A 26,612-nucleotide genomic window follows, 5' to 3' on the forward strand; every position below is an offset into this window, starting at 1 on the left:
AACAATGAACCAAGGTAACTCTCCCTCTTCTTTATTCTTTTTCATATACAAATACAGCTTAAGAGAAAACTGGTTTTTAAAGGAAAATGAACCAGAGATTTGTTTACATATATTAAAGAAACACTTTCCAGGTTACTTAATCCATTAGAAAGCTGTATCCAATATAAACAATGACGTATAAAACAGTAAGAAGTAAATGTATTATTTCAAATGGATTTTATCTTTCAAAACTTATTTAATTTAGAAAATTCAATATGTGGTACTTAAAATTTCCTCTGAAGGAATAAACCTTTTCTAAAAACTACTGAACAGACTGGACTGATTGAGAGCAGAGGAATCTGGAGTTAGACACCTGAGTTTGAAGTCTAGTCCTGATACTGTCTATATGACGTTGGGCAAGTTACAAAATTTCACTGGGTTTCCTCATTTGTAAAAATCAGGGAGAGGGATTGTTTTCTTGATTTCAAAAGTAAACTTATAGGCTCATCAGCAGGGCAATAGTACAGCAACCTTTCTACCTTGCAATCCCCAAAGCAGGGTATGGTTTCCAAACTTCATATGGCCTTAATTTTCTCAGTCTGCCTTGACCCAAGGAAGGCCAAGACTGGAGCTCTCAGCTACAATCTCTGACATTCTTGATGCTAATACCAAGTGGAAGTTGCTTAAAGCTCCAAAGCATTTCCCTAGAAGCAGTGATGAACTCTGCTGTAGGGGAGGAGAACAAAGCTGTGATTTAATCAGTGGAGGGAGCTTCCATCATTTGGATTCCCTTACTAAGGCAGGCTAGCTACTCCTGTTATTTCATATGTCGGCATGGAAAGATTAAAAGCCTTCCAATTTCTTTACCAACCTGTCACAATGACTGTATTGTATAGGTTCAATTATAAAATATATATGAACCAAAATCTTTGCTGGAAGGACAAATAATATTTTTCTGGCAAGGGGAAAAGGAGAGGAAACTCTTTGTTGTATTACACTTAAAATAAGGCTTCCCTAGGTATAAAAAGTTCAAATTAAGATGCTATCCAGGAGTAGCTGAGTAATACAGTGGATAAAAAATATGGCTTAGAGACTGGTCCTAGGTCCTGGGTTCAAATATGGCCATAGATACTTCCTAGCTGTGTAAGCCTGGGCAAGTCACTTAACCCTCATTGCCTAGCTCTTACCGTCCTTCTGACGTAGAAGCAATACTAGTATTAATTCTAAGACAGAAAGTAAGGATTTAAAAAAAAAAAAAAGACACATCATCAAAAGTGGCTGTTAATGTTTTTCCCCTTCCCACAAAGCCCAGCTAGCGTCAAGTAGAGAAGAATCTACAGTATTCCCTTACCTCTGCCATTTCTGGTGACTTGATCTCCTTTATTTTAAAGAAATAGCCGAGGGTCAAGAAAGCAATGGCCATGGCACTCACGCTGACCATAAAGACGACCAGTGGAGGGCGACTGCTGATGTGGGCCTTCAGGTTCTCCAAAGGGTTGATGGTAAACATTATTCTCATTAGTTCCACCTGAAGGAAGAACACACCGCAGAGAACAGAAAAGACTTCTAAGAAAATCAAACCATCTCAAAAGGTCATTTTATCTCCTATTGAAAAAGCTTCTCACTCCCGAAACTGAGAAATGTGACCAACTCATTCGAAAAGGGGCTGGCCAACTGGTGCAATACAAAATGCATGGTGACATGAATTAAACATCTTCAAAATAAGAGGTGTCTGGTTTCCTTTGCCACCAAAATTTCCACCCACAAAAATAATTACTCTAAGGCTGAAAATATAGGCTGCACTTTCATACAAAGTCTGGTCTGTGTAAAACCTAATATATCTGCATAGTGTGATGGAGAGGGTCCGGGGTGTGAGTCCTGTCTCGGCCACTAACTGCTCAGTCTGAGTTTTCTTGTCTTTAAATGAGGTTGTGTTAAATGACCTCTAAGGTCCCTAAGGCTCTAAATATATGATATAAATCAGTGTTATTTTTAAATATACAGAATAATATCTATAATGTATAGTACTCTATAGCCATCTATTCATGTATATTTTTTTCTTTCAAAGACATTTCTCTTTGGAGGGAAGGGGAGGTTGGCCTTCATTCAGATCAATGAACCAAGCTGTTCACCTGGATGGCATAGTCTTCATATAAAAAACTGCAACTTGAGCCCCCAATGTAAATACAATACTACCTCAACTGGACTAGAAGGCCCAGATCGTGCAAGTTTCCATGAAGGGAAACTAAATAATATATTCTTACTACCCTGACACAACCCCGTTGGGAGGCCAGCTGCCAACTGGTAGACTTTAAGTCTAGAGAGGGGAAAAAAGACACAATGTCTCTGTCTCTATCCTCCCACCCCTCAAGCCACCATCTGCCCTTCCTTAAGGGACAGTAACCATTGTGTAGGCATATTATGAAATAAGAAGTCCAAATTTAAGAGGCCTGGGTTGTTCTGGGTCCACAGGTGAACCAGGACAAGATTGTAGAGGGTTCAAACGCACACATTTTGGCCACTAAAGGAAGGATCAAAGGCTACAAAAAGCAATAGTTTCTGTTGGTGGATCAACATTTCCAATTTGGCTCTCAGAATTCAAAGACCATGCCAGGTGGCCAAACTGCTAATAGGGAGAAAATATGTTGTTTGATGACAAAGACCTCAACGGTTCTTTAGTAAAATTCAAACCTCTCTAGAAAGAGATCCTGCCAGCTGTGTGGTTATGGTGGGTTCACTTTCAGTGTACTGTTGAATGTTATCTTAGCAGATAAGGCCCATGACAAAAAAAAAAAAAAAACCACACCAACAGAAAGGCACTAGCAATCTATCTGAAAGTTGTGTGCCCTCCTATTCTCTTCCAGTCACAAAATCTCAGTCATCCATAATTCCTTCCTTCCTTCCTCCCCATCCCAACCTTCTGCTGGCTTTTGAAATCTCTCTTCCATTCACCTAATTCTTCTTCCTTTTCATTCCTGTTGGTCACCACCATCACATAGGCCTCAGTTCCTACTGTGGACCCTGCAATAAAGAGGAACCTCCCTACTAAAGAAATGTATCCCACATAGTAAGGGAACAGCCACAAGGAGGGAAGGCAGAGGTATGAGCAAGCCTGAGAGGCTTATAATATACCTAGTGCCTGACTGGCTTAAGAACACAAGTTTAGTCAATAATTGGTAAGGCAAGCACTGACTTCATTCATTCACACATCCATCCAAACTATACTTGAATACTTATTCCCTGTAAAACACTACCAGATAGTAAAAGGCTTATTCCTGCTTTCAAGGAGATGGTCACTCTTGTCCATCACTAGTTTAAATGTCCACAACATTCTGCTCATAGTCCAGAACTACTCCCAAACACCAACCACCCTTCACTGTACTAAGAAAAGCCAAATATTCCTGCTTCTCTTTTGGGGATGCCCAGGCAGGGATATCATTTAATAGTCTGATTTTTGTTTTGGGAAGTAATGTCTTAAATAAAGATTATTTGTGAGTTGCTTTGAGTTTTCTTCTTTTTCCAGAAGGGAGGGAAGCCAATGAAATGAAACCCTCAAAGACTATAATTTTACCAAAAGAAAAGAATTCCACCAATATTTGGTGGCCACTGATGTCACAGCAAAGAGATGCCAAAGATCTTGAAATGGGGGGGAGTTACTTTAAAAGTAATGGAATTTAGAGGCAACCTGACATAGTAGATGAGAGATGGAATTGGAGTCAGGAAAACCTGTGTTCAAATCCCACCTCAGAAATTTACCAGCTGTGTAACCCTTCACCCCTCTAGGCCTCATTCTCCTCATCTGTAAAATGGAGGAAAGGGGGTTATCAAAATAGGCTATCTCTAAGGTTCCAAGGTTCCTTCTAACTCTAATGAGAAGAGCTGAGAAAATATGCTGCCTTCCTTTCACTGATGGAGGATTGTGCACCTGCAGGATTGCAGAGGTTGTTAAATGCTGGGTTTTCTGAACCATTTTCTTTCTTTTTTTAATCTTTGTTACAAAGCCAGGGACAGGGGTGGCTCCTTGGGTGGAGGAGTGTGTAAATGGAATTAGCTCACCCTCATTCATTCTTTAGACTTTAGCCACCAGGAATAATGTCACTCCACCCAACTTAGAATTAAGTGGGGAGGGGGAGGTCTGTGACCTGCCTCGATAGTAAGTGACAAATCAAAAAACAAGTGACCCCCTCCCCCCCCACAGTCCAAAACAGGGTTGAGGCTACCATTTGTCCACGTGAAACTGGAGGTGGACACAGGAAGTAATGAAAACTCTTAAATACGATGGCAACTTCCTGTGAGGGGCTTTTTCCCTTGGCACTGGAGGAACTCAGGTGAGATCTCAGACTGCTTCCCCTTGAATTGTCACGTGGGTAAATTAGGCTGACTCTCTTTCCTTTTTCCCTTGGCATCTCTGGAGACTCTAGCCTCAAAGAGGCCTCTCATCTTGGAGGAAGCCTTGCGGCTAGAAGCCTTATTTAATTAACCTCTGTGCTGTCAATAGTCATTTCTTTTCTCTTTTTCTGTAGCTTGCTCGTGTTTTTTCCCCCTTCCCGGTTCTGCTAATTTGAGAAGATGTATTTAATGATCTTTGATGAAAGATCTTCCCCCCAGGGGTAAATTACTTTCTCTACCCTGGGAAGACTTCTGGTCCGTCCAATTGTTGGGATTAAATCTGTATGGATTGGATTAATCTGCCCTGAGGCTAAAACCTCAAAGCCTTGAGGGAAGGGAAAAACAAACAAACAAACAAACAAACAAAACCAAAAAAGGTGACAAGGAGGGTTGTTTGTTTTTTTTTCTGAACTGAGCTCTCCAGCAGTGGGGTCCCCCTGCGCTATCCACTGTGTTTGATCTGGTTTTCTTTCCTCTTGAAACCCTGCGTTCTCTATCTCGGTATGAGGAAGCCAAGCTGTCTTCGCTCTGGGGTTTGGCTCTCTCTAAGCCACCATCTTCTGGGCGTTTTTGCTGTGTTTCTCTGGTTTTTTCCTCCAATCACCTCTCCAGTGTCTGTGTTTGACTCCCTGAGTCCTATGCCAGCAAGGCCCTCTCTCCAGACCGGTGCACCCACCAGCCCTGAGATTTCCCGGGCAGCTGGAGACTCCGCACAGCGCGTGGGGGAGGCATCTTGGGATCCTGGGATTCACCTTCTAAGCCCTCAGTCCCGACAGTTCAAGTATTGAAGCCTTTTTCTTGGCGTACCTCTTTAGCTGTGCTGCAGTAGGGTTCCCCCTGCTCTGGCCCATTCTTAGAAAGGCTGCTCTAAGTATTCTTTCTTCTCAAAGCACATTGTTTTCTATCTCGGTGCGTAAGGGTGCGTAGGTTTTAAGATTCGCTCCATCTCCGCCGCCATCTTAACCAGAACTCTTAATTCACCTCTGTGCCCCTCTGCTGGGGCCTCTGAAGCCTTACCTGGTTCGGGCCTTTGGTCTAGGCCAAAGTTTCTCTCTCATTTTCCTTACTGTCAACCTTCCTAATTGTAAATAAACCATCATAAAAGTCATTCTGACTTGGGTCTTTTATTTTGGAATCAGGTAATCAATTCCTAGTGACCAAACTTTAAATATACAGTCCAACCATAATCTCCCCATTTTCCCCCTTTACAGGAAATGGGCAGAAATTGATATAAAAAGAAAAGATATCAAAAATAGAGGAATTAAATTAATAAAATTAAATTAAAATAGAAAAACAACATTCTCTTGTCTCTAATCAGAAAACTATTTTAAAAGTTAGGATCTGAGGAGTTTTGAAAGAAGATAGAGCATTTGTAAGTGAAACCCGAGGGTACAGGCATGGCCTTAACTGGAAGCCAGCTTGAAGTTAGTCTGATATAGGAAGAGGGAGCAGAAGAGGCAGAGATGATAGGAGCAGGTGAAGACTGGTACGAACTGGTGTGTAATCTGCCACTTAGCTGGTTCTTGCATAACAAAGAGGCCCTACCTCCTTTTGTAATGAATACTGGGAGCTAAGAAGTTCACCACCTGAACCTGTGATCATGAGTTATTCAAACATCTCAGGACTAAACAAAACTGAAAAAAATGATTTGGGGAGAGGCATCATTTCCTGGTTCTTTGTTACCCTAAGAAAGGCTGCTCTAAGTATTTTTGTACACATGGGACTTTCCTTCTGTCTCTGAACTCCTTGGGGTGTATGCCTACTAGTGTTACTAATATACTGTATAACCCTGGACAAGTCCCCTCACCAGCATGAGACTCTATTCCCTTCTTTGTAAAAAGAGACGTTTGGATGAGAAGGTCTCATCCAGCTGTAAGACTCTACAAACTAATAGCTGCCAATTAGATTCCAGGGGACTATCTGGAGTCAGTCACTTAGTGCCATTTGGGAACATGTCAAAATGTACACTAAGTTCTAAACAAAATGAAATCAGAGCTAGACCAGCTATCTCATGAGCTCACAGCTAATCACTGATCCTTTGCAAATTTATCCTGGAAGCATCAAATTTAAATGTTTCCCTAACTAAACTCTTTTCCTCTGCAACCAAAGAATGACTGAGTTTTGCCTTGGCAACTGATGTCTGTGAGTGTGAAACCCCTTGCCCCCTTTTATGATTATAGCAGTATTAGCCTTTATGATTATTTTAATAACATAATCATTAGTTTTGAGTGAATAGCCAAAGTGTTGACATTTGCTTTATAAAAACTGTAAAGATTAGCTAAGAAAGTTACAGTTTAAGGTGGTATCAAATCTTGTTTACATCCTTTTGACCTTAGGCCTATAACCAAAAGTTACTACCAAGCCCACCACACCCTGCCTTGGGTGCAAGCACAAGATGGTGAAGGGGTGGAGGCCTGCTTTGGGTGAAAGCCCAAGATGGACACACCGGAGGAGGGCCCTCCTGTTTCTCTAAACTGCTGACTCCTAATATTGTCAGTAAAAGATACCAAGAGTGTAAAGGCCTTTAAAAGGTCAGCAATAATAATAGCCTTAAGTTACCACCCAAAGTGATCTTTTACAATCACTTGCTTAATCAGCAGTTGCATTACTAATTAAGTATCACCTATGTGAAAGATTTTAGCATCTTTTTCCATTTTTGTATCACTGACACTATGTCCTAAGATTTCTCTATAAAAACGGCCAGTTCCTAAGGCACGGGTCTCTGGTTCTGATGGGACCAGGGTCCAGCTTTATTGTGAGGTGGGCCTCCTCTCAATAAACCTATTATTTAGCTTGGAATTCTGTATTGGCGTGACAAATTTTTACCACGTCTTGAATAAAAATTAAGATTGTGGGTTTTTGTTGAGTCCTTTTCTCTTTGGGAGGGGAGGGAAGCAAGTGAAAAGAAACACTCAAAGAATAGAATTTTAGAATTCAAAGGAGATGAGGTACAGTTGCTTAGTCCATTGACTTGTTTGATGATTGATTTATTAAGTAATTTTCTTCTACAATAAAAAGTTCTATTTGGAGATATTAAGGAAAAAGGTGGTAGTTGTTTGAGTCATGTTTGACTCTTTGGGGTTTTCTTGGCAAAGATACTGGAGTGGTTTGCTATTTCCTTCTCCAGCTCATTTTGCAGATGAAAAAAACAGAGGCAAACAGGGTTAAGTGACTTGACCAGGGTCACACAATTAGGGATGTCTGAGGTCAGATTTGAACTAGGTCCTCCCTACTCCAGGCCTGATGCTCCATCCACTGTGCCAATGGAGAAAAGACTATGGCACCAAAACAGAAGGCAACAATAAAGAAACGATTACTGTAGAATAGCAAGTAGCTTGTGCCTCCTCAGCTGATGTGAGCTGCAAGGTTTCCTATAAGTTGGGGCTCCTTTTCACAAAGGGGTTTATAGTAGAAGTTGTGAAATCATGGGATTTTCAAGTATATATTCCTCAGGGAGCCTGGAGCATAATGTCAGCTCAATAAAAAGCAAGAATCAAATGGATATTAGGTAACAAAGAATGAAGCTAGGGTTAACTTAAAATTCCAGGCCAATCAGTCCTACTCACTTGAACTCTACTCTCCTAAGAAACCAAGTAAATAAGGACATAAGGAGCAAGCAGACAAGGCTCCCAGCTGATCTTCCTGTCCTCGATCTAGTTTATTTCCTTCATTAGCAAGGAATGGACAGAAAAGGAGCACTCTGGAGGGGTCACAATTCTGGATTATACTGACTTCGTCAAGGAGAGAGGGTTCTGAAGCAGCCTGTCATGATACACTCAGGATTTGAATGATTTGCCAGTTAGTCCCACATATCACTTCTGGAACTCCAGGCACATAGCAAATACCAGGCCTCCAAGCAAACCTGAGGAGATGGAAGATCCCCATCTCAGCTGTGACACCAGCATTTATTACATGGTCACTTCATTCTGGAATCATGTTTGTAGACTGGAAACTGGAAGGTACCTCAAAGATTGTCTGGGTCAATCCAGCACATTTGGGAATAAATGGGAGATTAAAGCCAAAAGTGCCACTAAAACTCTAATCTAAGGATCCCAATGAAAGTGTCCTTCACCTTCTGATTTCTTATAGCAAGTTAAGGCAGAAGCTTAAGATTAATTCAAGAAATAGAATCAACTATCACGTGGCATAGAGCCTTTCTTTATTCCTTCAGATGATGTCACTCCCCCACCCCGCCCACTGATTTTGTCTCTATGTATCTTCATTTGTGTACCTATTTCTGTACAGGCTGTGTCCTCCTCTAGACCAGAAGCTCTGGGAGTAGGGACTAGCCTCACTTTTCTCTTCTGATCTCCAGCATAGTGCCTTGCACACAGAAGGCACTCAATAAATGCTTAATGATTAAGAATATTGAGTGCCTCCTGTGTGTAAGGCAATTCAAAGAATGAAACTCTGAACTCAGAAGTCCATCGATATTCTAATCATAGGAAATACAACCCCATCTGATTATTATTTTGGTCTGTTTTCATTAGTGTAGATGCACTCCAGAAGGTATCATGGTACAGTTGCCCAAGGGCTAACCTAAGAGTCCAGAAGCCCTGGATTCCAGTTTTGCCTTGGCCACTCTGTATAATTAATTCTGGACAAGTCACCTGACTTCACTCTCATGGCAGGTGTCATCTGCATGGCAGCTCCCCTCCCAAGGATATCTTATCCCATCCTGAGGACATGTTCTACCTTCAAAGCCTGGAAGTCGTAGATTTTGATGGTGTTTGAAACTTTTTATATAGAAACTGGCCATGGGGCCCTTTGTGAGGCACTGAACCCCTTATTTTACCCCTCTGGGATGGGAAAATGAGCTATGCCCCACATAATTCCAAATGAGAGACTCTTCTCCAGGAGCCCAAGTGATAATCCTAAATGGGGAAATCCTCTGCAGAGTCCCATTGAGAAGAGAGCTCTCTAAGCTACTACTATAGGCCGGAGCCATCAAAGGAAGTCTGCCTGCCTGCCAGGCCATGTGCTCAGAAGGCAAGAACAGCTCAGATGGACTAGGACAGTACAGTCACGTGGGGCTTCCCGAGCTTAGCACAGCTCCAACTGCACCAGAGAACATATAGCAGAGGCTCATGTTTCTGCTGCCCCTTTCCTTAAACAACATCGACCCCAATGCACCAAGGAGAAAACTGACACTCCAAAAGCTGGAGAGATGGGCTATGATCATCCAGCCAGCCAGTGGCAAAGCTAGGACTCAAATCCACATAAGAGTCTCTCTTCATGGGCAGCTAGGTGGCTCAATGGAAAGAGATCTGGGCCTAGAGATGGCAGGTCCTGGGTTCAAATATGACCTCAGACACTTCCTAGATACATGACCCTGGACAAGTCAATTAACCCCAACTGCCTAGCCCTTACCACTCTTCTGCCTACACAGAACTGATTCTAAGGCAGAAAGTAAGGGTTAAAAAACCCCAAAAACCTCTCTTCTTACTCTCAGGAAGGAACAGGGCTCTTCTGGAAAGCTTCCTGGAGTGCTGGCCAGCAGGAGCTATCCAATGCTCCCTTCCTAACATTCCTACAAGGGAACAAGAGAATAACCCTTGTCTGCTGTCTGAGACTTTACAGAAGGAAAAATGAAGAAAGAACAACCTATTACTCATGAGCAAAGTCAAGATACTAAACATGTAGGTGAAAGATAGATTAGACTGAGTCTGAGAAGCTGGGGAGAAATCCCACCTAAGTCCCTTCATGACTCTGGGCTATTCCCCCCACAAAGGGTAAAGGGAAAGAAAAGATGGACTAGAAGACCTGAGGTCTATTCCAGTTCTAAACTGTGTACCTGGAACATTGCAAGGCACCATAGGGGCACAAAAGAAAAGTCTCTATCTATGAGGAGTTCACAATCTATTTGGAGAAACAAGAAAAAACAACAACACTCCTCCCCAACCCCTAACAAAGTATCATACAGATTTAATGACAAAGGGATGATTAGAAGAAAAAAGACAATAGCTAAGAAGATACAAAACTGTACAATGAAGGCATCTGGTGCTCAAAGAGTTACAGAAAAGAGAGAGCAATCATGGAGGTGGGCAGCCACTGTCGCGGAAAGCTTCACAGAAAAGGGGGACTTACTCGAGCTTGAGAAACAGACAAGATGGGGACAACTGGAGAAAAGAGGGAGGGCATCTCAGGCAAGGGCCTAGGAAAGAATGGAAGAAGACAAAAAGAACAAAGGCCCTGAGGTGGGAGTGAACACAACACATTGAACAGACAGTAAGGGGATTGCCCCCATTAGAAAGGACCCCCATTGGGGTCCAGAGGGAATAAGATTGGATCAATGGTCAGGCTGGATTTAGAAAACAAGAGAGTCACTGTGAGAATTTAAGCAGGGATGAGACATGGTGAAGAACAGGATACGAGACAGGGGTAGGGATCAGAGAGGGTTTGAAGGCAGGGAGACCAGTTCAGAATTCATAGATAGGAATACTGGGTTACAGATTTAAAGTCCCAAGTTCCCTTAGAGGAAATCCAGATGAGGAAAATAAGGTTCAGAGTCAGGGACTAGCCAAGGGTCACACAGCCCATTAATGACCATGGCCAGAATTATTCAAGTGTGGGGTAAGAAGGGCCTAGCCCAGGAGACTGAAGGGGAAGATTCACAAGGCATTTCAAATGAAGAATGGGTGATGCCACTGCAATGGGTAGATTTGAAACATGGGAAGGAAAGAAGGAGGGGACCCCAAGTACTAAGCCTGGGAAATAGCATGAATCCTGGTACCCATAGAGATGGGGAAGGAAGTTAATAGGGAGAAGAGTTGCTTCAGGAATAAACTCAAGGTGACAATAGGCATTCAGGAGGGAAGGTTCTCAGAAACAAAATGATCACCTTTGTCTGTGGGGTAGATACCCAGAGATGAGGCTGACCAAAGAGCTTAGAACTCTCAGTTTAAAGAAGAGAATGCACTGTGAAAGGAAGCATGGGCAAGTGACTGAGGGCAAACAGTAGGGCAATCAAGTCCCTGAAGAAATTTTTTTTCCATTTGTTCAACCACTCTGAAAAATCATTTGTATTAAGCTAATAAAGTGACCAATACAAAGATGCCACTCCTTCCTGGCCATTCCCAAACCTACATGTTCTTCCATCTGCAAGATTGTGGACTGGACCACTAGGGCCATGGATTTAAACATATAAACCCTCATTCTCAGCCTACCTGGAATGAGACCAGCGTGGTCCTCCCATCTCTAATTCCTCACTTCCTTCTATCTCTGACCTCCTTTTACCATCTCCTAAAGAACAGAAGCCCTTCAAAGAGAGACTATTCTGCTTTTTCTTTGTTTGCATTTGGTTCCTTGTGCCAGCACAGTGCCTGGCACAAGGAACTCATTAGTTCATTCATTCAAATACCCTGCAAGGAGATCAAAAACAAAAATAAGGCCTCCCTGCCCCCCATAATATTACAATATTCACAATGACACTTTCTGTAGTAGTGAAGAACTAGTAACAAAGCAGATGCCCACTGCCTAAGGAATGAAGGGTGAGAAGGAAGGGGAAAAAAAAGCATTTATATAACATTTACTATGAGTCAGGTACTATGTGAAACACTTTACAAATATGATCTCATTCTCTGATTCTCCCAACAACCCTGGGAGAAGAGAAAACTGAGGCAGGTGAAGTTCACTGACTTCCTAAATGTAGTACATTTAGGCCTGACTGAGGCCAGATTTGAACTCAGGGCTTCTTAACTCCAGGCCAGGTGCTCTATCCACTGTGTCACCAGCTGCCTAAACAAACTTCGGTACAGGAATATTCCTGTGCTGTAAGAAACAATGACTAGATGAATACAGAGAAGTATAGAAAGACTGATATGAACTGATACAAAGTGAAGCAAGGAGGACCAAAAAAACTGATACAAAGTGAAGCAAGGAGGACCAGAAATACATGTTGACAACACCAATGCAAATGGAAAGAACCCCTGCCAATGCAACAATCCAAAAAGAAGAGACAGGAGAATCCTCTCCCCTCCTTCTCTTCAAAGGTGGAGGATAACATGTGTCAAACACCCTTAGCTTGTCCAGTCTTTGTTGACATAAATTCATCTTGCTGAACCTCCTCCAGGAAGATAGCCCTTCAGGAAGGGGTAGGAGTGGGGATACACTGGAAAATGATGTCAAAACAAAGAGGTCAATAAAAACTTATTTAAAAAGAGAATAGTGGCTCAGGATGGACCTATGAATTAGTCCAACCACTCTGCAGAGAAATTTGACTTTATAGAAACAAAAAGACTACATTGACCACATGCCCTGGACCCAGCAATCCTATAACTGAGCAAACACACCAAGAAAATCCAAAACAGAAAAACAAAGGTTCCACACATCCCAAGATATTCATAGCAGCATTCTTCCCAGGCACAAAGAATTGAGGAAAAACAGATGCCTGCCCACTGACTATGGAATGGCTTAAAAACACTGGTAGTGTTCAGTAAAAAAGGACACTCACGAGGGACACAGGAAACATTAATGCCAAGTCAGAGGTTGACCTAGGAATGGATGCCAAGACTCCAACAACATAGATGACAGGACACTAAGAGGAAGCTAAACAACCAATGTAGAACAGACAACAGAACCTGGGTCCTTCCTTGTGGCAAGTGCAAGGAGGGGGCTGTCAATGAGGACAGAGGTAGAAGGGGTCACTGCCTTCATCAGATGTTTCTGCTCAATTGCTATTCCTTGTCACAATGGAAGGTCCCATCTGTGGGCATAACAACCAAAAGGCCTGAGACCCTGATATATAATCAATTCCATAGATAAGGGGCCTTTTAAAAAGCTTTGTGGCAAGCAGGAGGTAAGAACAAAGAAAGGTAAGAATGGATGATAAAGAAAAAGAACTTACTTGACTCCTGAATCAGTTCTGTTTTTCTCCAGCAAGGAGGATTCTCTTCAGACTAGGAAGAAGAGAACAAAAAATATAAGCAGAGTGAAAACAAAGATAAGGAAGCATTCAACTCTCTAGAGAAAGAGAATGGCTGAATAACATCTAAGACAGGGGTCGGCAACCTTTTTGGCCATGAGAGCCATAAATGCCACATTTTTTAAAATGTAATTTCGTGAGAGCCGTACAGTGCTCACAGTGCAGCTCCTGTAACAACACCTGAAAAAAAATTGACTTTATGGCGCCTGCAGAAAGAGCCATATGTTGCCGACCCCTGATCTAAGAGAATCTAGTAAGACTGTACTGTCTGAAACCAAGAGGAGGAACACTCCAGAAGCTACACAAACTAAAAGCAGAATAAGGAAGAACTGAAAGCAGAGACATACCAGTCCCAGGCACAGAAAGGAAACCTGCACTAAATTAGATTAGAATACAGGTTAATGAATCCATCCATCCATCTTGACATCTGAAGATGTTCCTCCTCTCAAGAGAGGTACAGGGGACTATATCTGGGGAAAGTTTACACCCACCAACAAGAAATGACTTTGGTTCTCTTTACTACAAAGAGTTTGGTGGAGGTGGGAATTTTGGGGAAATGACAATTATTTTTTTAAAGCACTTTTTAAAAAAGTCACCTAAGCTAGACAAATGACATCCCAAGGTACTAAAAATAACTCATGGATGTGACTGCTATGACCTTGCAGAGAAGAGGAGACAGGTCTGGTGAAGGGCCAATGAATGAATGAATGTTGCCCTAATTTTCTTGAGAAGGCAGCATATTATGGGAAGAATACTACATCTGGAATCAAAGGATCTAAGTTTGAATCTCAGCCCTTTTAACCTGGATCACCTTGGGCAAGTCACTGAACCTTGCCTGCCCTGACTCTTTTCTATAAAATGAGTCACGCCTAATTCACTACTGAGGTCTAGCTCCTCCAGAGCCAATGATTCTGAGGTGGGTCCTTTAAACCAGATTAGAGAACTGGACTTCAGTTCCTGGCAAAATCCCAGTGAGATGAATTATTTAAGAAGAGACAAGGAGGACTTGGAAAGGGAGGATACAACCACTAAGAACAATCATATCAGATTAGCCCCATTTCCATTTCTGACAAATAATAAACTAGGATTGTTATGGATTAAATATGCCTGTACCTCACAGAGACATGATAAAGTCTCCCCTAACATCCTTGCAGACAAGATGGAGAGATGGGGACCAGATGATAGCATAAGGACGTGCACCAGGACCTCACTGAACAACCAGGTTCAAAAAGTATTGACTAATGGATTGATGCAAATGAGAAGTCTTTAGTAGTCTGTAGGGGCAAATTCTTGTCAATTAGACTGCTACAAATCAAACATCCATCCTCTCCCTCCATCCTAGCTAAGACCTTCATGAGCTCCCTTGTCCCCTAATAGCCACCTCCTCCTCCTCAGTCTCCCTGCCACATCAGCCCTCTACACTGCTGCCAAAGAAATTTCCCTAAAACCCTGTGGCATGCGAGTCTGTTTAACATTTTTATGAAAAATATGTATTTAAGGCATTAGTGGGCATGCTTATCAAATATGCAATGATATAAAGCCTGGGAGAATTGATTGCTATAACACCAAATTGCAGAATGGGGATATACAATGATCAAGACACTTTACTGTGGGAGGGCTGAAGCTAAGAGGATGAAATGAAATATATAAATGTGTCTTCACTTTAAGAGATCAAGATCCAGGGAGCTTAAGACTCACAGGCAGAAAGCATCAGAGGCAGGATCTGAAGCTCAGTCAGAGCTCCTTCTCCACTGTATCCTTTGCCACCACAGCTAAAGTGGAGTTTCTCTGAAGGGAAACACCTAGTGAGCTCAAGGGGATGACAAGCCCAACAGGAGTTACTGAGTCAATCCAATTGATCATCAAACATTAAGCATCCAGGATCACAGATTGCTAGGGCCAGAAGGGGCCCTACTCTACTACTCCATTCTTTGGAGACAGACAGCCAAGTAGGGTGTGGCCAGCCAGGGAAGAGCTCACAGGACTCCATCCTCCCAGTCCTTCAGGATAGTAAGCTCAGGATTAACAAGGACTCCTCACTATCTCTCATCCCCATATCCAAGCTTTTGCAGGATCTCTTGAATATACTCTTCTCTTTTCGGATGCTGTCCCCACGCTCATCACCACATGCCCAGTTTGCTGCCCTAGCCAAGTGGTGGGGTCTATGTGCCTCAAGTTGCTCCATCCTCTAATCTATCTTCAATTCAGTCACTAGTAATTTTCCTAAAGTACAGATCTAACCATGTCACCCCCTACTCAATAAATTCCAGAGACTTCCTATTGCCTCCAAGACCATACATAAAATACTCTGCTAGGTATTCAAAGCTCTTCATAACATGACCTCCTCTTCCCTTTCCAGGTTTCTGACACCTTATTCTCTGACATATTCTTTGATCCTAGGGACATTGGCCTCCTGCCTATTCTATGAACAAGAGCATCACCTCTTGACTCTAGGTATTTTCTCTGTCTCCCATGCCTGGAACACTTTCTCTCTTCATCTTCACCTCCTGGCTTCCTCTGAGTTCCAACAAACACCCCATCTTCTACAGGAAGCCTTTCCCAAACTCTTTTCATTCTAGTGCCTTTCCTCTCTTAGTTCTTTCCTATTGATCTTTAATAAGCTCATTTGTAAATATCTGCTACTTGATGTTGCCCCTATTAGATTGTAAACTGCTTGAGAATAGTGGCTGTCTTTAGTCTCTTTTTGTATTTCCAGCATTGGCACAGTACTTGGCACATTTGTTTTTCAGTTGTGTCTGGTTGTTGGTGTTTTCTTGGCAGAGATACTGGAGTGGTTTGCCATTTACTTCTCCAGCTTATTTTAGAGATGAAGAACTAAGACAAACAGGGTCAAGTGACTTGGCCAAGGTCACACTGATAATTTCTGAAGCCTGATTTGAACTTGGGAAGATGAGTATTCCTGACTCTAGGGTTGGCTCTCTATCCACTGCACCACCTAGCTGCCTGGGCCATAGTAGACTCTTAATAATATCTAATGACTGACTAATAATGTAACTGTCAATTGTCATTATTATTGGTTAAAAAAAATGGGGATGATTAATCTGGAAAAGATAAGGGGAGGGTAGAGAGTGAACACATGACTGATATCTTCAAATATCACATGATAGAAAGAAATTTGTCCTGCTTAGGGACACAACTTACATTTATATACTGCTTTAGAGTTGGCAAAATATTTGCTTTCTTTATAATAACTTGGAGAGGTAATATAAATGTAATTAAAATATTATCCTCACGTTATAGACAGGGACGTTGAGGTCTTGTATGCTTTCAGTGCTTTGTTGACTTTCAGAGATGAGATTCAAAATCAGGTCTCCTGGCTCACTGTACCATTCCCGTTGCTGATCACCAGAGAACAACCCAGGACAGATGGGGAAGTAACAGGGAGGCAGATTTCTGTTCAATATAAGGAAAAACTTTCCTAACAATTAAAGCTGTCCCAAAGTGGAGTGGGCTACTTCCAGGGGGTAGTGAGGGCCATCACAGAGGAATGGTTAGAACACTGGCCTTGGAATAAGACTTTGGATGTGAACCCCACCTCAGCCCTTCCTTCTCTATGGGGCCCTCAGTGTCCCCAGATGGCAAGGCTACAGAGCAGGTACAGATCTGTACTGCTTAGTTCTCAGTGGGAATTCCTATACTGGATGACACCACATGTGAGGTCCAAAAGAAAGGATTATGACTGAATTCCTTGTCACCGGAGGTCCCAAATTGATTTAGGGGCAGAAGTCATCATTCCATAGAACTAGACTATTGACTACTGTAGTCCCTTCCTGACCTAAAATTTTAGGACTGGCCAAACAATGGTCAAAAGCAAAGGTCGGAGGCAAAAGAATATTCAAGAGAGGAACGTCAAAGAAGGAAGGAGAAAAGTTTCATGAAGGTGGCAGTCAGATGCTGCTAAAAGGTTAAAAAAGAGGGTCACTAAAACAAAGTCTCTGGATATAGCTAGCAGGAAGCCATAAGAGCCTTCAAACACGAAATTCTAATGATGTGACAGAGATGGGATCCAGACTGCAAGGAGTTAAATATTGGAATGTATGGTAAGGAAATGAAGGCAGAAGGAAGAGTCTATTCCTTTTTTAAAAATGTGACAGCAAAGAGGAGGAGAGACAGTGTGATGCTAAAACGGATAACGGGAAACAAACTAACCAAGAGGAGATGATTTAAGAATGTTCAAAAACCAGAAGGGAGCTGAGGAGAAATTTGAAGATACCAAAGAAAGGCTCCAAATGGCAGAAGACCCTCAGGAAAGATGGCAACAGGGGTCAAACCCAATATTTCTAAATTAGATGTAACTAGGATTTCATACTCTGAGTCTAACTTCAAATATGAAAATTGGGAATTTTAAAAAGAGCTCCATATTTTGAGACTCTCCTGACTAATACCAGCTTGTTTACTGAATGTGGGTTGAACTGACTCATAAAGGAATGCATCTCCCAGAGGCAGTAGGTAGTGCAGTGGATAAACAACAGGCCTACAGTCAGGAAGGTCGGAGTTCAAATCCAGCCGCAGACACTTACTAACTGTGTGACCCTAAGCAAGTCTCTTCACCCTGTTTGCCTCAGTTTCCTCATCTGTAAAATGAGCTAGAGAAGAAAAGAGGAAAATCACTCCAGCATCTTTGCCAAAGAAATTCCATATGGGATCATGTAGCATCAGACTCAACTAAACAACATCTCCCAAAAGTCTCTTACCAAGCACTTTTTAAATTAAAATCACAGGAACTGTAGAGCTGGAATGAGCCTTGGATTAGAAGTCATCTAGTCCAACCTCCTCATCTTAGAGAACAATACTTCGGGGAAGTGGCAAGTGACTTGCCCAAGGTCACTTACCATCTGGTTACTCATCAATAGAGTCAAGGTCAGAATCCAGATCTCCTGCCTTCTTTTCAGTGTCCTCTCCATACAGGGAAGGATGCCCTAAAGGTCTCTTTGTGATCTAGACCAAAATAAGTTTAAACAACTCACCTGACTACAAGCCATCACAAAACTGCCATTCAGTTTAAAGGAGATTTCTCAACTCTTAGGGGAAATCAGCTCACTCATAAGCACATGCTTAACACACTTTTTTTTTTTTTTAAGTGAAAACAGAGCAGCTCAAGTGTCATTAATTGCACTAGTGAGGCATCAAAACTGCACATTAGTAGATTTAAAACTTGAGGAAAAAGTCTCAAGGGATTTTAAGCAAACTTCTTGTCCTGAAAGCCCTGGCCTTTACTTCCTGAATTATTTAGCAACCCAACAATGCTTTAGAGCCATGTTGTCAAACCTATGGCACAAATGCTAGAGGGGGCAGTTCCCTTCCCCCTCTCCACAAGCACCTAAGGACATTACTCACTTCACTCACCCCTCTGCCCAGCAGCCTAGTAGGAATGCTTCCTCCCTCCACTGTCTGGGTAAAGGGGGGAGGTGGCAGCAGGGGACAGCTCACATTTGGTGAGGGTTGCAGTTTGGGCACTTGGTCTCTAAAAGGTTTGCCAACACTGCTTAAGTGTATACAAGGTATTTTAAAAATAAATCACTGCTCCAGCCAAAGGCCCAATCTTCATATGTCTTAAGAAAAAAAAAAGAAAAAATGGTTTTAAAGATGGTTATGCCATTATCCAGTGCTGGCAATAAAACGCCAAAAGAAAGAAATGAGGGCCTTCTTGGTCCCTTCACAGTTGAAATAACACTGCACTTAAATCAACTGAAGAAGGCAGATAATCTCAAGACAATTCAACTTTCTCCAGAATAGCAATGGCAAAGACATGGCACTCAGGGCTAGCAATGGGGAGCTACTCTGTTCCCCCTCTTCCCAGAGCCCAAGGACATTTTTTGCATGCCCCTCCTGTCCAGCCCCCCAAAGCAAGCACTTTCTCAACTCTCTCCAGTAATCAGGGACTCACAGACAGCTTGAATTTGCCCTCTGGGCACTTGAACTTGCCAAGGAGGCTCTATAATTTCAGCCCATCAGTTCAAGATGGGGAAGCCAAAGAATCCAGTGAAAAGAGAACAGGTCATTATGCAGGACCCATGTGAGGAGGTAAAGGTGATTTCACAGTTTAATAACCTTTCTACAATCTGAACACAGAGTTGGCTCTCCCACCCCAGGCTGGAACAAGGAATTCTCCTTTAATGGATATAAGGAGAAAACAATGCACTCCAAAGACAGACATCATGACCTCTCTTCAGGCAGTATCACAAAGAGCAAATATATCTTCCCTGAGCAACACAAGTAGAGCCAACCCCCCCAAGCATTTTGAATCACCTCTTCTGTACTGGCTAGGCAAGACCCTGTGCTATAGTAGGTGCTGGGGGTAAAAAGGAGAGGTGAAAAGCAGCCCCTGCCTTCTAATGTAGAGAAGCTACATTTCACTGTCAACTACTCCCCAGCCTGGTCCAAGAGGGTACTGGAAAACATGAGAAGGAGCATTGGTTACTAAGTGCAATGGCTATTTGTGCCCAAACCCTTCCATTTGCACACACTATTAGGGATGGAAAATGAGCCTCTAAATACAGAATTTCCAAAGTCTAATTCAGCTTCCAACTTATTAACAGGTGTGGTTGTAATGTGTGACTCACTGGACCACTTAGGCTTGGCAGGAGTAAGAGGGTAGGAAGAGGATAAAATGTTACTACTGCCCCCAGGTATTCCACATGATGATCCATGAACCACACACGGATTCATTTAACAGTGTTTACTTTGCAGGTTGAACAAGTGTTCTCACTTCTTTGGCCTCAGTTTACTTATTTATAAAAAGGAGGGTGTTAGCCTAGATGACCCCGAAGGTCCAAAGAGCCTTATGACCCTCTAACCATCTGTGCTAGGTAATACACAACCTTGGCCCTGTGCCATTGTGGGAGTTAAAAGATGACAGAGAACAAATACACACTGCTTCTGGAAGACCCCAACTCTTAGGCTGCCTATCCCCTACCTTCACCCCTGCTTTCCTCATCTGTAAAATGAGGGGATTAGCCTGAAGGACCCCTGAGGTCCTGTCCAGCTCTGAATCTATGACAGGAGGAGGATAAGTGGCAGATTGAAAAGGGCACAGCATCGTAGTTTATAATTCCTGGGTTAGAAGCCTGGCTTTGCCACTTGTTAGCTGTGTGTTAGCTGCCTGTCCTCAGAAGTCATCTACAAAATGAGAGGACTGGCCAAGATGACCTTGAGTTTCCCTTTCATCTATCCTTTAATCCTATAAATTCCCTCAAGTGTAAAGAACAGAGTTCCTTCTGGGGCCTTGCGACAGTCCCACTTACAAATTCTGCCAGGGCTGTAAAGTCCCAAATATTTGAAGACCGGCACCTTCAATGTTCTGGAACTTAGGAAGGGGAGCTGCTGCCTCTATGTAGGACAACAGGGTGAGAAAGGTCAGAAAATGTGGTAAGAAGCTTCTGTTATGGAATTTCAAGGACTCCATTTTTAAAAAAGCTCATTTGTCTGCTAAAATAGTGTATGATGTGGCCAAGGCTGCACTGTTATTAAAGATTAGCAGCCCACTGCTTAATCACGCGTTAGCATGAGCCACATGAGAGGTGCCTGGGAACAGAATGCAAATCAGGAGGTCATTTCTTACCCTATAAAGTCACTACAAAAAAATGTCAGATATGGTAGACCACACAAGTGTCTAGGCCTCAGGCACCCAAGATTGGTCAAAGTCCCATTTTTTTTAAAGGAATGAAAATGCTAAAAGAAAGTGCCGGTTATTTAATGATCTCTTGATAAAGAGAATGCTGAGGTCATTTAACGTAATCTATTAAGGGTTGCTGACCACAAGGCCAATGCTACAGTAGTGGCCAGAAGAGCTGGCTGAAGGCTCACCCCAAAAATGTTTAATGAGAATTATGAGCCTGTTTGGGACCCCAATTAACACCCAAACTAAATTACAAGCAAAAATCTGAAGGAAAGGATGTAGTAAAGGAACTCTGGGTTCCATTTGTTCCTGAAGACAGCACCGAAAAATAAAGCAGTGAAAAGGAACAGAAGGGCAGGACACTGAAAAGCTAGCAGAGCCTGGAAACAGACTGTTTCTATGATCAGGCATTATTGTGATCACAAACAATTAGAGGGTGCTTTTAATTTCAAAGAACCTCCAAGTACCAGTTGAGATGAATAGCACTGGGAAGGCCAAGGCCACTAGCTAAATTACTGTTCTGTAGACAATAACAAATTTTTCAAGTCCATGGGGGTAGGTACTATATAGATGGCCATATTTTCACTCTGTTGACCTAACCACAAATACTGCAGCTGACTCACCCAGAGATCAAATTAAATTCTCTGATCATTAGAAGAGTGGTCAGCAATCTGCTTCCTTTTTCATCATCCTTAAAACCAGCTTAAATACTGCTTCCCACCATTTGCTGCTTAATAAGGACTCAAAAGAATTCAGATTTATAAAATGCCAACTGCATGCCGCTGTTTAGAAGGGAATAGTCTCACCATTCCTCAGAAAGGCACATAACCTAAAGGCCCCTCTACTCCCAGACTTCTGAGCTGAAGGGATCTGGCCTGGAGACCTTCCATTCTCAAGTCTCATGCAGGGAAGGGGAATCAAGTACAGAGTGACCACCTGGGATCTGCTGCCTCAGAAGTGTGTCCTTTACAAAGGAAAAATGATGGAGGGCTGCCCTTTCTCATGGAGTAAAAATATGTACCTCCAAAAGTTTTTACTACTATTTGGAGTAAAATTTATAGATATGACGGCTAAAAAGGTGTATCATGTGGACTATGATGTGGACAAGGCTGAACTGTTATAAAAGATTAGCAGCCTATTGCTTAATCATGCATTAGCATGAACCACAGGAGAGAGGTGCCTGGGAACAGAATGCAAATCAGGAGGTCATTTCTTGCCCTATAAAGTCACAGAAAGAAATGTCAGCTCTGGCAGAACACACAAGTGTCTAGGCCTCAGGCTTCCAAGACTCATCAAATCCCCATTTTTTGTTAACCTTTGGGAGAAGACTGGTGGGGAGAGGGGGAGAAGGACTGGACCCATGGCCACCCAGTTAACCAAACCCATGTCACCACAAGCAGCAGCTTTCTTTCCCACACAATCACTGGCTCACCTCTGAAATCAAAGTAGTGACCCAGTCCGGAGGATTAAGTCTCTCAATAGGAACTTGTGATCTTCTCTGAAGGCGTCTGCAAAGGAGGTCCAAAACCAACATGGAGCTGAGATAGAAGCTGCCTCCTGGCAGCCAATCCCTCTTTTGGCCATGAAACAGCCTGGCCACCAGAAAGATGGGCAGGGCCTCGGGGCCATTACAATGGATGACCTGGACCTAGCTTGGTGATGAGACCTTGGGGTTGCACCAGCTTTAGAAAAAGTTTTCATTATGGAATCCACAGAGGCTGGGGGTTAGGGTTGCCTTGGGATTCTCTCTCTTCTTTTTCTCCTTTAAAAAAAACAAAAAGCCCAAATCTTCTGTCTTAGAATCTATATCGGTTCTATGGCAGAAAAGGTTAGGGGCTAGGCAATTGGGGTTAAGTGACTTGCCCAGGGTCTCATAGCTAGGAAAGGATTCTTTTGGACTTTAGAAAAAAAGAAAGGTAATTTTGCCTCGGGCCAGGGAGAAGTTAGGTGAGTGGAGGCAGGTTCCCCAAGGGGCAAACACCCTAACCAACTTCTTTCTCCTGGTCCCTTGCACCTGCAGTTATACTCTTTAAGTCACCTGCTTCCCCAACCCCTTCTCTAGGCAACGTGTTCAGTGACTTGTCAAGAGGGAAACGAGCCCAGACACAGCGCGGATCTCCTCTTTCCCACCTCCGAGTCCCAGTCTACCACCCCCAGTCTTTGAAAGAAGGGCCCTGAGGCGAGGGGACTCCCCGCCGTCCCGCCTCACTCTCTAGGCCGGAGGGTCCCGGCGGGCCGCCCATTGCCTAGGACGGACACGAGCCTCGAGGATTCTGAGTCATGTAAACGCCAGGTAACCAAACCTAAGGAGGAGAGCAGTCCTCTCCCCAATCTCTCCAGGCCTCAGTTTACCCCCAAGTAAGAAAAGGAGACAGGTGGAATGGGTTGGGGTCCCCCCCAGCTCTGGAGGGGAGACACGTGGCCAACTCTAGCTCTTCCTTCAAGCAGAGGGGGACAGGGAGGAGGAAAGGGATCTCCAGGCACGCGCCGCCCCCACTCTCCGGGCCCGGGCACTCACCCCTCCGCTGGCTGGCCGGTGGGCCGGGATGGAGGTTTCGCTAACGGGCCGCGTATACACGCAACAGCAGCGGCGGAGGCAGCGGGGCGGACGCGGGCACAGGGCCGCTCTGCACCATTCTCCCCCCGGCCCGCTCCTGCCTATCGTTCCCCGCTCCGCTCGGAGGCCCCCGGACGCTGACAGGCCCAGGCCGCGGCAGCCGCCTCCGCCCCAGACACCGCCGCTCCGGCTCCGGCTCTGGGCCGCAGCAGTTTCCGGGTAACCACGCCGCCGTGACCCCTGACCCCGGCCGGCCCCGACGGCGGCCGGGCGGAGACAAGACTCCTCAGTCCGCGTGGAGCCGGCAGGACGGGACGAAGCGGGGAGGGGCGGGGCAAAGTGACGCCCTAGCCAATGGCTGCGAACCTAGCGAATGGGGCGGGGGGGGGGAGGGGGAGCTCGCCTAACAGCCCTGGCACAGTAGGCACTTAATGGATGATGCATCCTTATCCGCTGCCTTTACGGGCTCATCCAGCTCTTTTTCTGATACGGGAGGCAACGTTCATTCATTTCCAAAAATGCATTTATTAAGCACCTACTGTGTACCATGTCCTATGGGAACAAGCATCTATATAGCGCCTACCACCATGTGCTAAGAGGATCTCGTTTGACCCTCACATCCACCCTGGGAGGTAGTGGTGGTAGCAATAATAATAGCAAACATTTATATGGCACTTACTATTGTCATATCCACTCTGGAAGTAGTAGTTGTAATAATAATAATGGCAAATATTTAGATAGTCGTTACTAAGCAGTAGCAGCAGCAAGAATAGCAACAGCTAACATTTATAGACCACTTACTACATTCCAGGCTCTGTGATAAGCACTTTGCAATTATTATCCCATTCCCTCCTCACTACAGCCCTGGGAGGGAGGTGCTATTATCATAATACCCATTTTATAGATGAGGAAACTGAGGCAGAGGGGAAGTGATTGGCCCAGGGTCCCACAGAGCAGTATAGTAAATAAGCGGAGGGTTGATGGTCCAAGTCCAGGAGATGTTAGTGCCTCAGTGAAGTGAGGGCAATAATAGTCTTGTCCTCAGAAGATTGTTTGGAGGAGCAAAAGAATTAAGTGGGAAGGGGAAGGGAACAAGCATGTATTAAGCACTATGTGTCAGACACGCTCCCCCTGGGATGGGGAGTGGGGGGTTGATTTAATACAGTGAAGCTTAATAAAAGCTTCATAATAAAAAAAATTAAAATAAAAAAAAAAGACTTTAAAAGAAAAAGTTTGTTCCCTCCTCTTGGGCAATTCTTTTTCATCCCCGCCCTCCCCTTGGAGACCTTCCTCTGTTTGCCAGCTCTTGGCCCAACTAGCTTTTTTGTTTGTTTGTTTGTTTTGGACCAAATCTGTGATTTCATCAGAGTAAAGGGAAACTTACTCTACAGCTGGAAATGGTGCCTTTGCTGCCCCCTCTCCCACTGTCCCACTTCCCAGGGAATTTCCAGATTTCTATGATCTCTTTTAAGCCCCAACCCAAGTCCCACCTTCTACAAGAAGTCTCTCCCAACCCCTCTCAGTTCCAGGGCCTTCCTGCTGTTAATTATTTACTATTTATCCTGTATAAAGTTGGTTTATTCATCCTTCTTTGCTTGTGGTCTCCTCCATTAGATTGTAAGCTCTTTGAGGGCAGGAATTGTCTTTTGCCTTTTTTTATAACCTGGCACATAAAAGGGGCTTAATAATTTTTATTATTTGAGTAAAATTTTTTTATTGTTGTTTATTCATGGACTGAAGAGACATCTGCTTGAAGGAATGAACTCATCCTTTGAAAAGTGGTTCCATCCCTTCTAAATCCCAGTCTGAGAGAGTTGCCTGGGACACAGAGGGGTGAACTGACTTGCTCTGGGGTGCCCAGCCATTAAATTTCGGGGACAGGACTTAAACCTGGGTTTTCTTCCTGAGTCCTGTGACCAACTATCTGTTTGCTTCACCAGGCCATCCTTCAGACTCTCTCTTCCCTTCTGCCTTTGATTTTTTTCTTTCTTTACATTTCCTTCAATAGATTTTTGTATTTCTTGTGCAGAAAATATTTCTGGATGTGGAGTCAGGAAGATAATATTTATTTAGCTCCTATGTGCCAGGTAATGTGCTCCTAAGTATTTTAGTATTTCATTTGAGCTTGACAACAATGCTAGGACCTGGGTGTTGATTATCCCCATTTGACAAAAAGAGAAATCTGGGTTTGAATTCCATCTCAGACATAGACTAGTTGTGTGATTCAGGGTCAACCATTTAATCTTGCTGAGCTTTTCCTTTTCTGTCATGTTAGCCAAGCTCATCGTGTGAGGGTTATCTCAGAGTTGTTTTAATTTTCATTTCTCTCATTAATAGTGATTTGGAGCATTTTTATATGACAACAGATAGCTTTGAGTTCTTCTTCTTTCCCAGTACTGACTTTCAAAGAGCCCTGGCCCTTGTGAATAGATTTGAAGTCTGGGTGCTACTAGAAGCTAAACTACACCCCATCCCACTTCCTTTGTGTCTTCCAGAGAGATGTGGGAGATTTGCCCAAGATCTCGAACATGTCCTTGACAAGTCCCCATCGATCGATCCCATTTCTAACCCCCTCCCCTCCTCACTTACCCATTCATTCAAGACTTGCCTTATCTTCATTTCCAATCAATCTTCCATTGGTAAGGCTCACTGGTCACGGTAGTTTTAACTTCCTTTGTTCAACCAGCTCTTTTTGTTTGGGAAGGTAGTTAATGATAAACTCCTCTCTGAAATGCATCAGCCTGGTTCTGATTTAAAGGGGCAGCAGGAAAACATCTACCCTTAAAGGTTCAAAAATTCAGATTTCTTTTGGGTGTTCAGCTCATCCTCCCTGATTTATGGCGACTCACTTCTTGGGGCAGTAGCTACAGAGGAAGGTATTTTTGTGATGGAAACAATCACCTTTCAGGCTCTCAGGGGGAGGTTTTTTTCCTATTGGGGAGTACACAGAATAAATTAATTTTACATGATAAAAGCAGATTTGATGTGGCAGCTGACATAATTATCCCATGACAAAAATGCAGTAGCTTGTGTGCGTTACTGAACTGGGCACTGAATAGCCAAGATCAGGCCATTCATCCAAGGTCTTAAGAAGGCAAGGTTACATGACCTGAATAACTACAAGC

The 26,612-nt window shown here is 43.4% G+C and overlaps 1 protein-coding gene across 3 annotated transcripts in view; it reads right to left on the reverse strand.

Annotated features, from left to right (window-relative positions):
- TMEM248 (transmembrane protein 248) overlaps positions 1-23,659 on the reverse strand; it is a 35,672-nt gene extending 12,013 nt beyond the window's left edge. The window contains exons 1-4 of one of the 3 annotated variants that reach the window (XM_044673019.1): positions 23,449-23,659; positions 22,363-22,438; positions 13,214-13,265; positions 1,331-1,507 (exon numbers count right to left, since the gene is read on the reverse strand). In XM_044673019.1, the coding sequence (XP_044528954.1) occupies positions 1,331-1,498 (168 nt within the window). In that variant the 5' untranslated portion in view covers positions 1,499-1,507; positions 13,214-13,265; positions 22,363-22,438; positions 23,449-23,659. Of the gene's footprint in view, positions 1-1,330; positions 1,508-13,213; positions 13,266-16,545; positions 16,589-22,362; positions 22,439-23,448 lie in introns of those variants that run through there. The other 2 variants (XM_044673020.1, XM_044673021.1) reach the window with 2 other exon arrangements.
- Positions 23,660-26,612: the final 2,953 nt, after the last annotated feature.

This window comes from Gracilinanus agilis, chromosome 4, assembly GCF_016433145.1.
Source record: "Gracilinanus agilis isolate LMUSP501 chromosome 4, AgileGrace, whole genome shotgun sequence".
NCBI classification, from domain to species: Eukaryota; Metazoa; Chordata; class Mammalia; order Didelphimorphia; family Didelphidae; genus Gracilinanus; species Gracilinanus agilis.